The sequence below is a fragment of the Acyrthosiphon pisum genome, chromosome A3 (genome assembly GCF_005508785.2).
Source record: "Acyrthosiphon pisum isolate AL4f chromosome A3, pea_aphid_22Mar2018_4r6ur, whole genome shotgun sequence".
NCBI lineage: Eukaryota > Metazoa > Arthropoda > Insecta > Hemiptera > Aphididae > Acyrthosiphon > Acyrthosiphon pisum.
Genome location: NC_042496.1, coordinates 33602805 through 33620825, shown reverse-complemented (window position 1 = coordinate 33620825; position 18021 = coordinate 33602805). Strand labels below are relative to the sequence as shown.

At 27.5% G+C, this 18021-nt stretch overlaps 2 protein-coding genes across 3 annotated transcripts; both read right to left on the bottom strand.

Moving 5' to 3' along the window:
* Positions 1 to 109: 109 nt before the first annotated feature.
* Positions 110 to 11188, bottom strand: Pfas (phosphoribosylformylglycinamidine synthase). Of its 2 annotated transcripts, none has more exons than XM_016800472.2 (22): positions 10703 to 11188; positions 10392 to 10631; positions 10014 to 10289; positions 9786 to 9933; positions 9547 to 9697; positions 9195 to 9328; positions 9022 to 9134; positions 8813 to 8953; positions 8641 to 8753; positions 7662 to 8150; positions 7326 to 7549; positions 6839 to 7168; positions 6656 to 6781; positions 6377 to 6557; positions 6045 to 6302; positions 5707 to 5975; positions 5417 to 5618; positions 4412 to 4594; positions 3929 to 4078; positions 3673 to 3849; positions 3320 to 3448; positions 110 to 486 (listed from the first exon to the last, which is right to left on the bottom strand). In XM_016800472.2, exons 3-22 carry the CDS (start codon positions 10286 to 10288, stop codon positions 302 to 304), a joined length of 3978 nt encoding a protein of 1325 aa, XP_016655961.1. In that variant the 5' UTR covers position 10289; positions 10392 to 10631; positions 10703 to 11188; the 3' UTR covers positions 110 to 301. The 2 variants fall into 2 exon arrangements, with proteins under 2 accessions (XP_016655961.1, NP_001156565.1); NM_001163093.1 differs by having other exon boundaries at positions 10392 to 10549; positions 10703 to 10778.
* A 2815-nt stretch (positions 11189 to 14003) lies between these two features.
* On the bottom strand, positions 14004 to 17927 carry LOC100162655 (beta-1,4-mannosyltransferase egh). Its single transcript, XM_001946277.5, has 4 exons — positions 17491 to 17927; positions 16935 to 17315; positions 16434 to 16864; positions 14004 to 16283 (listed from the first exon to the last, which is right to left on the bottom strand). The coding sequence occupies exons 2-4, from the start codon at positions 17311 to 17313 to the stop codon at positions 15711 to 15713; spliced, it is 1383 nt and encodes a 460-aa protein (XP_001946312.1). The 5' UTR covers positions 17314 to 17315; positions 17491 to 17927; the 3' UTR covers positions 14004 to 15710.
* Between the last annotated feature and the right edge of the window lie 94 nt (positions 17928 to 18021).

Here is an 18021-nt window from a genome sequence, read left to right as displayed (position 1 = left end):
GTACCACATTAGATCGAACAAAAGCCGTACATTCAAAATATGTCTGTCGACAAAAGCCTAAGACAACGCATGGCGTATGTGCGGTAGGTCGAAAAAAAAAACAAAAACATTTTTGATTTTTTATACACGATATAATAATAATACGCATAGGTATATTATATTATTATTATATTGTGTACGGATTTATTTGTAAGTATTTCAATCTATATTATATACGAAGCTGATCCAATAATGGGTTGCTATTGTTATTATTAAAAAATGTTTTTCAACAACGAAAAGGTGCTGTGTACGTTTTGTTCGACTAATTACGGGAACACCACTCATAGGCGTTATAAAACATCTGCATCCAAGGGGCGCGATCGCCGTCTTTAGAGGCAGTCTTTAGCCCGTACGTATAAGGCCACTGCCACGTGAACACACTCCGTTCCGGATGCGGCATTAACGCCAAATGTCTGCCGTTAAATGAACATATACCGGCTATTCCACCTGTAAAATAATTAAGATGGATGCATAAAACAAACAACGAAATACCCGAATGAAGCAGTCAAGCTACCGTTGACTGTATTATTATATAATTTTTTTTTTAAGTTTCAGCTCTATAGTCAACTAGTAAACAAGAACGTAAACTCATATACGTTTTAACGGATTACGTAAACCTACATGAATAAAAAATGCAACAGTGGGAATAGCTCTGCAATGGGTTACTGAATGGATATGTGTTCGATTTGAATTCAATATTATACCTTTATATTATATCATTGTAAATGAAAAAATAATCTGAGTGAAGACGGTGTGTCAGCCTATAGGATATTTTATTTTATCTTAATATTGCTTTTATAAGTAATAATAAAGCCAGATTTAGGTCGAATTCATTTTTGCAAAAAAAAATATTATATTTGCATACCTACCTGTTTTCTTAAAATTATCAGTGATTTTTTGGTTATATGAGGGATCTTGTATCAAAAGTTCAAGACTAAGCTAGTAAACTATAAAATGCGGGTAAGTGGGTGTCATCACTACTCGCTCTACTGTACAGTAGGTTACAAGTGGGTTACTGCAGCAGTGGAGTATTTAGACATTTTTAATGGAGGGGGCCACCTAATTTTCCAAACAAATTTAAGTGGCGGTTAATCCTTTGTTATAAAACTTGAACATTTATACATTTTTAGCTCTAAATAATTTGTAAATTTTCAATTCGATAAATGTTGGTAACATTTGAACTTTGAATGCTAATAAGAAAAAAAAACGTGCCTATGTATTTTTAAAAAATTTTGTTTGCTGCTGTAACAATATACCAAGTTGTATTAAATTGTTAAACCCAACGAATACAATTTTATTGATATTTATAGAAAAACAAACTAACAAAATTGAAAATTGAAAATGTACATGAACAGCTCAAAGCAAGTAAAAATGTTATCAAATATAGGAAATGATAAAATAAACATTTGGTGTAAGGTGTACATTTTTAATGTTTAATCGTAAACGCTCGTAAAAATTTAATTTGACTTTCGAGGAAAAATTTTTTTTATGTTAAATGTAGGAAAATTTAAGAGGACTCTTGTATTACATTTTCAAAGCTTAGATATCAACAGAATATTTTTTATTTCTAACTAGAAATAATTTGCCAATTTTCGTGATTTTAATGAATTTTGTTAAAAAAAACAGACGATCATAAAAAAATATTGTGGGTTTACAATCAATTTTTTTTTATTTCCCTTTAACAACAACTTGTAAGAAACGCTGTATTACATTTTCAAGTTTTTAGACCGAGCATAAAATACTTAATGAACAGTAATTTTAAAAGAAACTAATAAAACTGGAAGTTTTCAAAATTTTTTTAGAGCATGATGGAAATTTCGAATTTAAACATCCATTGTTTAAGTGGTATTTTCTCAAATCTACGGTAATTTAATAGTTACATCAAAATAATATAATAAAAACTTATGATTGAACTTTGTATTAAGTTTTTTGTTTACGAGCTTTTTGACCAAACGAATACCTAATTTTTATCGATGTTTTTAGAAAAATAACCAAAATTAATCAAATACAATTTAAGCAAAGACCAAATTTATAGTTTTTGCATTCTAAAAACTGGCTCACGAAAAATTAATATTTTATGGTTTGCTTTACAATTTTATAATTGTAAATAGTATATTATAATTTTAGTCTTTAGACCTGTATTTTATATTTGGTCAAAACCACCCAAATTACTGTGTTAAAAATATGAGGAATTTCCATTTAACGGAGTTTAAGACGCTTTTGGAACGTCACATGTAAAATTCTCGGTACTTCTCAAAATAATTCGAAAAAATTAAAAAAATTACCGAAAAACTGTAATGTAAATAAATAATAATGCAAAATGTAAATTTTATGAAACTTATTGAAATTCCAGTTTTGACAATATTGACAAAAAAATTCTCACTTAAAATAACAATTTTTGTTATTTGGCTGTAATTCAAATAATAGTATCTAATAACTTCAAAAATTCGACATTACCTTTATCATTGTTTCAACAAGAAATTTTCAAAATATTAAGAAAAATCTTAGGTATTTAGTATTCTATTTAGTATTTATATAAAAGTATTTTGCTCGGGCAAAAAGTTTGAAAATTCAATACAAGATTTCTCTAAAGTTTTATTTAAAGCAATTTTAAAATATCAAAAAAACATATGAGAAATTTTTTTATAAGCAATTTAAAGTTCAAAATTTCAAAATCAAACAAAATTAGATATTTAAATGGAAAATAATTAATACTGCTTGAACAAAGTTTTAAGTTTTCATTAATTTTTAATTTTTTTGTTATTAATCAGTAATCAAATCATGAGTTTAGGTTTTTTAATTTAATTAAAATAAAATATAACTATGTTTTTATACATAGAACGACCTTGAATTACAATATTTCAAGTTTTAATAGTTAAAATATGGACGATTATGAACTGTTAACACTAAACAACAGGTTATAATTGCATTCATCAAAATAATTAATTTCAACATATTTCAAAATTTAATGGTCATAAAATAAAATGCAAATCAGGTTTTAAAATTTCTTTTTATATGAATTATAATAATACCTACATGATTAATTAAAATTGTCTCGATACATAATATATTGTACTTATGTATAAATAAAGTATTGCAGTATAAAAATCCTTGACTATGGGAAAAAAATCACCTAGTAAAGCAGATGGCAGAATACATTTCTCAGAATTTTAAGAGCATATAGCTTACCTAACAAAGAGCTATAAATAGTATCCTAAAATGTTTTCCAAAAGATCATAGAATAAATAATACAAAATTGAACTTAAATTGTATCACTTACCAGGAGAACCATTAGGGTTCATTGGATAATTTTCAGTTGAGATATTTTGATCATCAACAAATGTAATGGGAATACAATTATTGGTAACAAGAGCATCTTTGACATCTGCATTTCGGAATTCAAAACGTCCTAAAATGTAATTATTTAATTACATATTTTACTTTAAAAATATTAAATAACAATAAATAACAATAGATAAATAATTAATATTAAAATATTTAAGTCAATAAATTTAATAGTGATATAATATTGTAAAATTATCTTAACATAATTGTAACTTGATGTCTTGGTAAAATTGATCACCTTTATTTTTTTTTTCATATATTATGTACTATATTTTTCAAATTAACTACCTTCAGCATGAGCAATCCATACACCAAGTATACTTTCATCCATGTCTTTGAACATAATAGCCTTTGAAGGATTAATTTTAACCGTACTAAAACGACTTTCATATCTGCCAGATTTGTTGTGACACATTATTACAGGAGGGTCATCAATATTTAAAGTATTGCTTTCATTAATTTCACCTAAAATGAATGTTTATATTTATCTAGACATATATTTTAAATAATGTATATAAAACAGATAAATTAAATAAAAATGTACCAACTAATCCAAGGTTACACATAAGTTGACAGCCGTTGCATACCCCTAAACTGAATGTATTATTTTTAGACATGAAATTTTCTAAGCTTTTTTTAACATTAGGATGGAATGCTAAACTTGCGGCCCATCCTTTGGCTGAACCCAATACATCTAAATACGCAATAAATGATAAAACATATAATAATGATTACTACCTATTTAATAACACATTCGCTGCGTATCAAGTTTGTATGTTTGTTCCGCTGTGTATATAAAAACTAAAAACTAAAAAAAAATTAAAAACTGTCTTACAACTAATAAACAAATAAATGTTCTATAATGCTGACAGGTATAGTAAGTTTTTTACCCAACACTGGGCAATTTATTACTAATTGAAAAAATGTATTATTGATAAAACATGAATATGCATCGTCCATGTAAACAAACAAACCTAATCACGCAAACACTTGTCATACGCATTGAATATGTTTTATAATATCATACCTCCATAACTAAATCCTCCAGGGAAAATTAAACCTCTAAACTGATCAACATTAACCGCATCATTTAAGAGATCTTGAACAGTAATGTCCCATACTTCAAAACCAGCCATAAACAGTGCCACACTCATCTCTCGGTCACCATTTGTTCCTTCTTCTCTGATAACAGCCACTTTCAATGACAAATCTATATACAAATTGAAACATTTAAATAAAAGGTTATTTTTTTTGTTTATAATAAACATATAGTTACAATAACACAATATGTGTAAGAGAAATACAAAAGTAAATTTTATAATATATGGCTGTAAGAACTGACGACTAAGTAGAAGATCCATAAAGAACTACTCTTTTTGTTAATTTTTATTATAACAATTGACAGTTATAGTCATTAAAATCCCTGGGCCAATTATGCTAAGGGAACGGCATGAATTATATGAGAAAATAATGGACACAAAATTGGAAATATTTTGGTTGATTTTTATAACAGTAGGCAGGAAGATCAGTCTTTTTTAGATTTAAGATCTAAGTTAAAGTATGGTTAGTAACTTATTTATTATTAATAGTAATTGTGACAAAACCAAGGATTATTCATTGGAATGACTATAATCGAGTCTATAGAGTATTGCTAGACATTTAACAGCATCTTATAATAGGATAATGTTAAGTAATAATTATACAGTAGTCACTCAATAATTGAAAAAACTCCATAAATCAAACTAAACGCCGAGTCCCCTGAGAAAACCTCTATAATTAGAAGAAAATACATGTATTCCGGTCCCCTCGATAATTCAAGTTTTTTTCCACGAACCTTTATAATTCAAATTTTCTTAAACGCAATTATATGCAAGTTCATGTGTATGTACTATAAAGATAATGAACAATCTATTCGAACACTCGGTAAATCAAAAACCTCTGTAAAACTCAGTCCCCTGAATTTCAAATTATTGAGTGATTACTGTAATATGTTCATGTTAGACATTCAAAATAAATCAATTATTCTTCATACCTGACACAGCTAATGAATTATTTAATTCAAAATTACAAGAATAAACTGGCCCTAAACGATTTTCTAAGGAATTAAATTCTTCTTCAGCAGTTACAACATTTGACTGGATTTTTTCCAACTCATAGCTTGTGCTTTCCCACATTTTGAACAATTCAGTTAGTTTAATATCAAGTATAGTTTCCCCTGAATTTTCTATTAGAATCTAGAAAAATAAAATAGTTAAGTAATTAATAATTATTAATTTTATTTTAATTTACTAAGCAAAATAAAATATTCTAATAATAACATACTCGAGATTTGTTGCCATATGTTGATGTGCGACCAATAACATAAACAGGTACATTTATTTCCAAGAGCACTTGGTCAACATTTTTAGCATCCACTTCTAAAACCCAACCACATTCTTCAGCAAATAATATATCTATAATATTTTTACTAGATGAATATTTAATTTTATTTAAATCCACATTGAATCCACAATATCCACCAAAAGCCATTTCTAATAGACATGTTATTAGCCCACCATCACTTATGTCATGACCAGATAATAATTTTTGGCCTGAAACCATTTAAATTAAATAATATAATTTAAGATATATAGGTAGTTAATAAGGAATTTATTTTATACTTTTTATAAGTTTTTGAATAGATTTAAATGCTTTTTTCAACATGCTGGGATCATCTAAATCTGGTGAACTATTGCCTAATTGTCCATAACATTGAGCCAAAGCTGAAGCACCAAGTCGTCGTTGACCACCAGATAAATCTACAAACAGAAGATAACTCGCTTCTTCACTTTTGTGACTTTGTCTTGGTCCTTTAAGATCAGGAGTTATCACTAATCTTACATCTTCACATTGAACATAGGTTGAGATAACTATAGAACCTATTAAACAGTTTACAATTAATTTACAATAATATTCAATTATATATTTATATTAAATAAATCAAACTTAATACCAGGTGCTTTGATGTTTTCCCCGCCAACTTTAGCCGCCATGCTTAAAGAGTCTTTACCTCCATCAATAGCTATTCCAAGTTGTTTCATTACTTCACACATAGCTTTACAAGCATAAAATAATTCAGCTCCTTCACCTGGCAATTTAGCAGGCCACATCCAATTACCACTACATTTAACATCCTACAAATATAATAACATGATAAATTTAAAAAAAAGTTATGGTTCCCTGTTTAATATCTATATGTTGTATATGAATAATTAATATGAATAATTTATACTTCTAAACATGATATTGGAGCAAACACTAAATTTGTCAATGACTCAGCTACTGCCATTCTAGCTCCAACACCTGCATCAAGTAAACCTTTAATAGGTTGTTCACCAATGGATGTTGCAATTCCGACCTTTAAATTTAAATCAAATTTTTAGCAATCACAAAGGGCACTTTTTTATTATCTTACTGTATCAAATAATGAAACAACAGTAACAGCGACATCACTCAGTGGAGTATGTAATGGGCCAACACATTGTTGTTGGGCTATTTGACCTGTTACAGAACGATCAACCTTGTTGGTCAAATATCTCTTACTAGCTACAGATGGAAGTCTTAACACTCTGTCCAATGCTTCAATAACTGTTAGATTAGGTAACACAATGGGCGCATTTTCTTTTGGTTGCCATGATTGTTTGAAAACCTTACGTGGCACTTTACTTAAAATCATATCCAGATCTAAGTTGACAGGATATTTTCCATTTTCAGAAATAGGATTATCATCTTCAGTTAAAACAACCTACAACAATCCAAAAATAATAACAATTCATTTTGAAATGCACCTTTCACCTATCAGATGTATCTACACGTGTATACAGCAAGTACAAAATATATCCAATGCTGGGAGATTGTATAATTTTAAATGATCTAATACAAAAATAATTTGTATAGTTTACCTTTCCATCATTAGTTACAATACCAACTGGTAAAACTGGACATCGTTCTCTTAAGGAAATTTTGTTCAATAATTCTAAATCTTTTTCATCACAGAGAATAGCATTATTTTCTTGATACTCAGCTCCCCAAAGCTCTAATGCATTAATTGTAGGATCACCAAGTTCAAATTTATTTGCATAAATTATAGCACCAGCTGGTTCTACTATTTCCTTTAACACATTTCCTAAAAATAAATCTTACATTGTAAAATTAAATATAACAAATAATTTAATGTCAAGTTACAATTAGTTATATTTAAAAATATATTATAATTTAAATTACTATTTAATATTTACCATTTCCACCTGCCCCTTGATCATGAATACTTAATATAGGGTTATAACCTGGATTTTCAACACAAGCTCTAACAACTCGATTCATTTTTTGTTCCATTTCAGGATCACCTCTTTGGACAGCCTCAAATTCTAAACTAGTCTTATTTACTCCCTGAACTTCAAATGAACTTGCAGAACTTCCACCTAAACCAATTCTATAAACTGGTCCTCCAATTTTCACTACTTGTAATCCTTCATATGGTGTAAGTTTAGTAGTAAACTCAGCCAGCATTGTGCCTAGTCCACCGGTAAACATTATAGGTTTGATCCATTCACGGCGTTCATTATTTGCCATCATACCAAACGAGCGAACAAAGCCACTAATAACAGGTTCACCAAATTTGTTTCCATAATCTGAAGCACCATTAGAAGCTTCAATAAGTATTCTGAGTGGACTTGCAAAATTTTGAGGATAAATGAATGATTTATCTTCCCATGGCAAGTCATAACCTAGAAAACATTCATTAATTTATATATGTATGTATATTATATTGTACAATGTACATTAACGTATAATATTGAATATTGATCAATTAAAATCGGTTTTATAATAATTAATGAATATGAATTTTGGTTTTTTCATGACTCATATATTTTTGATTTTTTTGTATATAAATAATACATTGTATAAGCCATAAGAAATACAACTTCATGAACACCAAAGATAAGTCTTATAATAATATAAATATATATTCATTTTATTTTTAAGTTGTCTATTAACTCTAATAACCATAGTATCAGAGGTGAAAATTGTAGTTTTGACCAGTTTATAGTGGCATAAACCGTATGCAAAACTTTTTTTAGATTGTAGAATTTTTAAAATGAATGCAATTTTTAACAAATCACCACGGTCAAAATGTTGATTTATACCACCTCTACTCAGCAGTCAAATCATAATTAACAAAATAAAAAAATGTGTAATAAATAAATCATAAATTACCAGGAATGAATAAATTTCCTACGCAATAAGCTGCAGTAGAAGCAACACAAATCCCACCTCTTCCTACAGCCTGGACATCTCTAATTCGTCCTCCTGTACCAGTTGATGCTCCACTGTAGGAATTACATTTATATTATTTTATTGTCTCTAAAATAGTTTTTGAGTAAAATACCTAAATGGTTCAACTCCAGTTGGAAAATTATGAGTTTCGGCAGTAAATACCAAATTTAAATTTAATACCTCAGTAATATAATGACTGGGACCAGTTGATTTTGTTGGTTTTATTTGTTTGACTTTAAATCCAGTTATAGCACTAAAAAAATAAAACAAAAATGATTAAATTATTCAATTAAACAAATCACAGTTAATTATATTACAAACCTGCTATTGTCATTAAATTTTATAACATTATTAGGGTTTGAAAAATTTTGTGTTTCAATAATCATATCTAACAATGAATTATTTATTGTTTCCCCGTTTATAATTAACTCACCCTATAGGAAAGAAATATAATAGATTATTATGAAAATTAAAAAATATTTTTTTATACCTACCTTAAAAAACCAATGACGACTGTGCTCAGAGTTTGACTGAGCTAAATCAAAACATTCTACAGTCGTAGGATTCCTGTTGGACTTTAAAAACATGTTGGTATAGTTTTCAATATCCCATTCATCAAATGCCAAACCTATAATTTTAACAGTCAATTAAATGAATATGCATAAATTATAAAACAAATTAACACCACAAATGACTAATAATTATTATTTTTCTATAAATTATACAAACATTAAATATTAAGAAATTAGATTATTTAAGTCAACGTCATCATGAACAATAACATATAAAATAGTATTAAAGTTTTACTTCACTATCAACCAAAATGTAATTTTCATATTTACCAACCAAGTTTTGTATTGACTTCTTTCATAGCTTCAACACCTCTACCAAGTATATCAACTTCATACCAACTTTCTTTAATGTCTTGACTTTTAAATGATAGCAAAGGAGATGTATAAACCGTTTCAGTCATTTTATCATATAAAGCAGTAGTTAACTGTAAAAATGTTAATATGAATAACACAATCAAGTACAATGTTCAAACAAATTTAAGTGTTTAAGGTATATAATATCCAATACAAAACCTGTTGAGTCAATTCTGCTGTTAACATATCGTTATTTATGAATGTTATTAAATACCGAGTAGATTTTTCTAAACGTCTGACAAAGTTCAAATTTATGGATTTACAGATTGATAAAACATTGCTCGAAAAGGGTGTTGAAAAATTCAATCTAAAATTAATATATACCATTATAAACATTGTTTTGAGTAATAAATAATGAAAATACTGTACTTAACATACTACATTTACCTGGGGCCAATTTCAATCAAAATGCTATTATTGTCTTTTTTATCCAGACATTTGCTCTTGGACAGTCCATGACGATCTAATGGATCTGTTAACAACCATTCTAATTTATTTAATTCTTCTGCGGACACATTTTTGTGTTCCCCAATATCAATGTAAAAACATTGTTCAATTTGAATGTCAGATATATCTTTTGATATTGATTTGAGGTTTAAAACTTTATGCGATTCCCGAATCGGTAGATTCTGTGTCTTTCGAAAATATTGTATAATAGCCATCCTGTAACCATTTAAACATTAATTGACTAAGATTAAAAACAAGCAATGTATTATAGCAATGTATAACAGGTTCAAGCACAAGTCTTATTCAATAATAATTTACCTGTAGGTATTTAAATAGGTATTATACTTCTTTTATAGAAAGATTTTTAATTATAATCCAAAATCAATTAATAGCGACCAATTCCCATTACGTATGACACCTGTTAAAGAACTCTTTGAAAGCGATTTCCAATAATACGCGTTGCAAGCCGTTAAGATCTGTAAGAATCAGAACAGTCAGTAGGACGTAAGGAAAACAGTACGCTCGTAAGCCGCAGACGTGCAACAGGTCCACGTGCGGCTGAAAGGTGATAGGTGAATCGATTAGATATTTCGATTGAAGGTTCGGTTCGAAGAGTACGATACACTAACCTGGATTCGGTAACCACACGGTTGCTGCAAACCACCGGTCAGAGTTGTAGTCAGAGACGAGTAGACACAAGACTATAGTGTTGTCGTAGGAGCAAAAGAGCCGGGAGCGATAAAATTGTATGGCGGGAAAATTTCAACGATACCTCCGTCCAATAGTCACAGAACAGTGCAGAAAACAACAGAATTGAGTATTGACCATACTGAACGAAAATAATCGTTGGGCGGCGGTCATTGCCTTTCGTTTTTAAATATTTCTATTGAAAATCACGATATCTGCGTTAGTGTTTTTACTATTTGTAATTGTCTCATTCGATTACGTATAAATATTAAATGTAAAATATTATTATTATAATACTAAGTAGTAAGTACGTACTAAGACTAACTACTAATCAAGTACCTAGCCGTAACAATATGCATAGAAAATATATAATAATTATACTTAATCGACTTTCAGAAAGTATGCAGACCATAGAAGAAAGATTAAATCGAGACCTTCGGATCATAGAACATTTTATCGAAATATCATAAAATATCATTATTATTTATTACTATTACAATAAATACTCTTATTTTATTGTAACAATATATTATGGTTCAAACAATTCCTAAACTTTAATTCTAGATCATTATTTTTAACATCTGTATCATTTTTATTTTCGTTTGCCATTATTAGACACACGTCTTGTTAATCTATAAAAATTAACTAGTGTATTAGTGTAATTGCGGAGTACAGATTGCACAGAACAGTCACAAACTCAGAACCATTATTAATCTGTATTCCTTAGATCAACGGTCAAATAGATTAAAATTATAATTTTAAATAAATTCTTGGCAGCAGTATATTATTTCAGATAAGATAATATACTATATAGCTTTAATTTTTATATCGTACCATAAATTATAGTATTATACACAATTCCACATAATTTTGACTATTGATGAATATGTTCGTAATATCAAAATATAATATGTTAACCTTGGAAAAAAATGAGAACTCATCCATTAACAAATACTGAATGTAAACATTTACATAAGGTAATAACTGAATGAATAAAGAGTGATTTTTCATTAACACAGTTCTTAATACGATTAAATTTACGTTTTTGGAAAAATAATTGACGGTATTTAACAAAAAAATTGTATTGTTTAAAATGTTGTATTAGCGATTTTCAATAAGTACGATTTATGAATCACAAAACGTGTCAACTATTCATCTAGTTTTCTACATATTAAGTTTAGACGAATGTTTTAGATTTGTAAATTGTAGTGTAGCATGATGTTTACATTAAGGAACCCGGTTCCAATGTAATTTTGCCCACAAAAATGAAAATACGCTCTACGAGAATAATGATCCTGTTCTGTAGAATCAACCAGATTTGATAATTTTTTTTTTCTGTAACTTATAGAGTATTGAACTCCGTTTTTCAATATTTTAATGATAATTTTATAATATGTCTTCAAAAATAATACAATTTTAAAGTTTTTTTTTACAAGTTATACTATATTATTTGAAATAAAATAAAAATTGGAGTTCATTACAGGCTGTAGGAAGTCGTCTTCTTTCAGATAAAAAAATTGTTATCAAAATCCGACAATTCTATAAGGCCAGAAAATTATTGATGTGAAGTCTTTTTTTTGATATAATATCAGGATCAACCCCCTCAAAATAGGTATTGGGCTGTAGATTAGTGGAAAAGTGTTATAATAATTAAGGCAACTAAAATATTAAATATAATTTTCAAATTTTATAGAACTGCGGTTGATAAAGCAGCACAAGGTCCCTTAACCATAATACAAAGTATTAAAACAAATTTTTTCCGAGATCTCAAAAATGTAATTTCTTAATGAATGTTTTGTTTTTAAAATGTCATATTGCATATATTACATCATATAATCAATCATAATGGTATAGGCACTAACAATGTATTGTGTAATCAATACCTAATATTATATATGATTGAATGAATAAGATAATATTATTGATTAAAAAATTAGTAATATTACTTTTATCCTATAAAATAAATTTATTAGCTGATTACTTATACAAATATTTGACAATTTATAATTTAATTAAAATTTTTATAAAAATTTAATTTTATCATCATATTTAATCATCTTATTCATAACCATGTCTTTATGATATGTATTATTCGTCTTACTGCATGTTCATTATTTACAAATAACATTTTTTAAGTATACTATTTTTGCAAAATGTCATTAAAAATAAAATTATTGAAACCCAAAATTAAATTTATAATTTATTAATAATAAATTTGATGCATTGACTAATATTACTTTAACATTACAACATAATACATAATAATAATATATTTAGTAAATCTATTACTTTTTGACATCAAATCTCTATACTATATGTGACCAGTCATCAGGTATTAACATTGTGTTGTCAGTGAAGAGGCCAAGTCACTTGTATTGAGTTTTTTATCACGTTAAGCTTATTGCACCTATTAATTGTATAGATTTTATGTTTCATAATACAAAAAAAAAAGAGTATATATATATATATATAATCGGGAAATCAAAATATTTGACATGCAAGTAGTATGTAGACATAAATTATAAAAAGAAAATTATGAAATTAAAAACTATAATTATTGTAGGTAACTTAACACCTTTTTTATGTCCAAATAACCAGACATTTGAAATCAAAGCTAGTGTTTTAATAACCAGCATTTTAAATTTAGGGTTGCCATATTTTATTTTACTTAAGCTAGAACAAATTTTTTTTGTTCAATTTTTAAGGGAAAAATATTACCACTCTCTTACCACGCCAGTTTTTTTTAACATTCTATTTTTTTCGAAACTGAAACAAAACATATTAGTGGCACTCTTTGATATACTTTACATCATACATACTTACATCACTTTATAAGGTAAAAATTATAGACAAGTATATAAAAAAAATATTAAAATATATTATTCCTATAATGAGAAAACAATGATGAATTGTATTCGTCGCACCAAGCCACAAAAATAATTTTAAAAGAGAATTGGTCATTTAATCAAGTAATCATATTTATTATCTTATTATTTATCAAAACAATATTGCTTTCAACTAGGAATTTCTGTAAAAGACTAAATTTTGACGTAAACTATTGAAGTTTAATAGTTTAAAAGTTTAATTCCGATACAATTTGACATCCCAAAACATTTTATCAGGAGACCAGACAATAAATTAAAAACCCGTAGTCACTGCAAAACTGGGATGAATGGTGACCCAAAATTCTTTATGTTATACAAATCCACCAGAATTAATAATTAAATGAATAAAAAATTTAAATACTCTCAATATGATTGTATTCCTGGAATAAAATTTATCATAACATGTTTGTACATAATTTGTACACATTAGATGATTGAATGCCAATGTAAATATTTTTTTATAATCTCAAGAAAATATTTACATTATTATACAAAAACACCATTTTAGTTAATTTATTTGTTATATATTAATGAAAAAAATAGTTTATTTGAATATACATGTACAGATAATACTTTAAATTGTAATGGTGCATATAAGAAAACTTAATATGTAATAAAAGCTTTTATGAAATTATGAATATACTATTTTATACCTGAATGGGTAAATGTAAACAAAAATGATATGGAGGCTCACTCTTTGTGTTCGTACGAAATATCAAATTATTAAGTATTAAGTTATTCAGATCACAATGTTAATCTACAAAATACTACATAATGCATAAATACAGATGTTGGTACAAATCTACCATAATAAAACATGTAAATAATAACATTTTTGTTTGTACAATTAATATCTATTTAATATTTAATATAAAGTAAAGAAAGTACTATTGCTAAATTTAAATTTAGTTTTAAATACAACAACAATAACAACCCGCCTACAATACCCATAAACAATATGAAAAAAATAATTAAACAATAAGTAGATAATATTTATATAAATTATTAACTACAATTAGTTGAAGCTCATTAAACTATCATATACCATCTTTTTTTTAATTATTTCTTTAACATTATTTTAGAAGTATACCTACACAACTTATAATTTAGTATTTATATATTTACATAAATTATATTATATGTGTATATTATTTAAAATAGTAATTGTACGTAAAAAAAAAAAATGAAAATTATAAAATCAACAAAAGTTTAGTAGAAAACTATAATTTATTTCATAAACCATTTCACTGAGATTAATATGACTAGCATACCAAAAATGTTGCGTCAAATGTAAGAGATTTGTTCATATTAAGTAGTATCAATTTACTCAAACTAGTTCACAACTACACTTCCAAAGGAAATTAAGGATATGAGTATTGCCAATAAAAAAAATAAAAGATAGTGATGGGTGTTAAAATACAATCTTGCTCTTTATAAGTGTCAAATTTTATCGTAGTAATCAATCTATTTTGTAGGTGTGGTTACTAGATTGTGTGCATTTGTTCCTTAAAATTAACTAGGTATATAAACATAAACAATACACTCATAACTTAAAACAGTTAAAACTCTTAACATAAAACTAGGTTATGACTAGTTTTGCCAAACTTTATCAAGGGTACAATCAGAGATAGAGATCTTGGCCTTCGCAAAAAAAAAAAAATACAATGGCATCCATAGGCTTAATAAAAACTTATTAATTATTTATTTGTATTTTTTGAATAAAAAAAAAAAAATAGCGTTAAATTATTTAAAATGTATTCATGAGATTTTTAACATATTTTATAATTAAGGATTTTCAAAACCACAATCCGATTAGCAGATCTTCAAATGTAAAATAACCATTACTTATTTTGATAAATAGTTTGAACTCATTTTTTTAAATAAGATTTGAGCATTTATATAGTCGTGTTGAGTATTAAAAATTTCAAAAATTATAATAAACCATAGAGTTGTCAATGATACATACATGTATGTAATATCCATCTGCTTTAATTTTTAATGGCAAGATAGTCTTTCCCTCCCAAAAATCAGATCCAATGCAAATTAATACATTACAGACATTTATTTACACAGTGACAAGTGGTTTGATTTCTTTATGTACAACATAAAATTTGTACTTGTTGCCAAAAAGCCCCCATATAACTGCAACATTTTCAATTATTACGTTAAAAGGTATAGTACACAGTGCTCCTATTATGCATAATGTAAATTTTAGGACACCAAAACGATATAATGAAAAAGATTTCACTACACCAAATATGTACATATATATATTGACACCGGCTATAAATGCACAAACAAAATCCATGATTGCAGGACATGGAATTGGAAAGTATCTAGCTAAAACTAAATTGGAAGTAGACAGCGGCAATGTCACCCATGAATAACATGATAAAGCTAACCAAATTTTTGTTTTTGAAGGAATGGCCGCTGAATGGACTACTAATAGAATACCTTGAAGCCAACGTTTACGTTGTTGGATAAAATCCCATAATGAAAATGGTGATTTTTCCCACATTTCTCCTTCCACGAAATTGAATGTATAGCCTTCTTTAGCAGCTCGCATGGCAAAAAAACAATCTTCTGCAATTGATCCATCCAAGCCATTATCAAATGAAATATGACGCTCTGCACCCAACTAAAATTTAAAATATTTATGTAATTTTTGTCTAACACTTGAGCAATTTAAATTCAGTATCAAACTCTATTGATAAAATTAATAAGTGCATATAAACAAACTATGATAATTTGTTTATTTAAGTAAATACATTCAAACTCGTATAATTACTTGGGTCACAACATATGATCCTTTCCAACTAAGAAGTGGCTTATGAAACATTGAAAGTTGAATTCGAAGTTTACCCATATCATCAGCTACTCTGAAACTATCTGCTAAGGTTGTAAACCAATTTACTACTTCTTCATTTGCATATGTTATCAGACCCTGGCCAAACTGATGTTTACCATCCAAGACAAAATTTAATACGCCTCTAATTGAATTTTCTGTCAATAGGGTTTCTTCATCTAAATGTACAACCCAATCACAGTCTGCCAAAATATTTACATTGTCTTCCAAACAAAATTGAAGGGCTCGTGATTTGAAAAGTGCTCCAGTCTTTGTCTTATATGATTTTGGAACAACCACTTCCCTTATACGCCTATGTACAGGAAGTCCAATACTTTTATCTGTCACTACTTCAATAATGAAATTTTCCAATCCTAAAATTTAAAATATAAAAAAAATTAGTGTGTATTAAATAATAAAATAAAAGTATTATATAAATTTTACCAGTTTCCAAACATCGAGCCATATTACGGGCAACATTTGCTTTGACTAACTGAGGATAATCTCCTCTCGTGACTATACGTATGCATATAAATGGAGCCAACAAAGGTGATCCTTTTAGAACGACTTTATCTTGAAAAGCATTATACAGTGTAAGACCGCCAAAATTCAATAGTACTTGTGGTAATGGTAAGAAGGTCAAACATCTTAGTAAATACAACATAAAGCACCAAATAAAACCATAGCGTTCCCATGGATTAAAATTAAAAGTATTTTGAACATCTGCTGATAGTTTAACACCTCCCGACCAGATTTCAAATATTGATATTACAAACACCAATAAGGTACAATGAAGAAAATGTTTGGTCCAACTGCTTAACATAGCTGTAAAATTTATAATAACAATAATCACATTCAACTACATTTTATGTCTTCACTATGACTAATATAAAATAATATATGTGTATAATGAGGTAGTAATATATTATAATATAATTAGCCTTGAATAAAAAATTGTAAAAAAAAAAAACAATTGTTATTATTATTAGGTATGGCTTACCTATACTTATCTATGAAAGATAATATCTCAAAAACTAAGCTATTCGATGTAACCCGATTCTTCAGTAATGTAGCCAAAGTCTGCTGAAATTCAAGTAGGTAGTTCCTGTGTCGAGATTTTGTTAATCACAGCACAATTGACAATTTGACTATTATAGACATAATGAGCTACACAATATCGATTTAATTAAATACATAAAACTTCACTACCTATATATTATAATACTAAACACTAAACAGATCTTAAAGGCGAAATGGTATTACTAGTATAATTACAAATTACTCACTATGATTTACAAAAAAAAAAAAAAAAATTAGGTACAATAATAATTACATTTATTTATTGTTAGTATCAACTACTAATACAACTCCTATAAAAAAATTTAGGTGTAGAAGAAAATAATTGTATTTGATTATTTGGTGAATTCCGCCCATGAACTAATACCAACATTACGGTTACCGTCATGCGACGAACTACGAACTTCACAACTGTCCGATTGATATCAGAATTCGGGCATTCAGCCACGGTTGG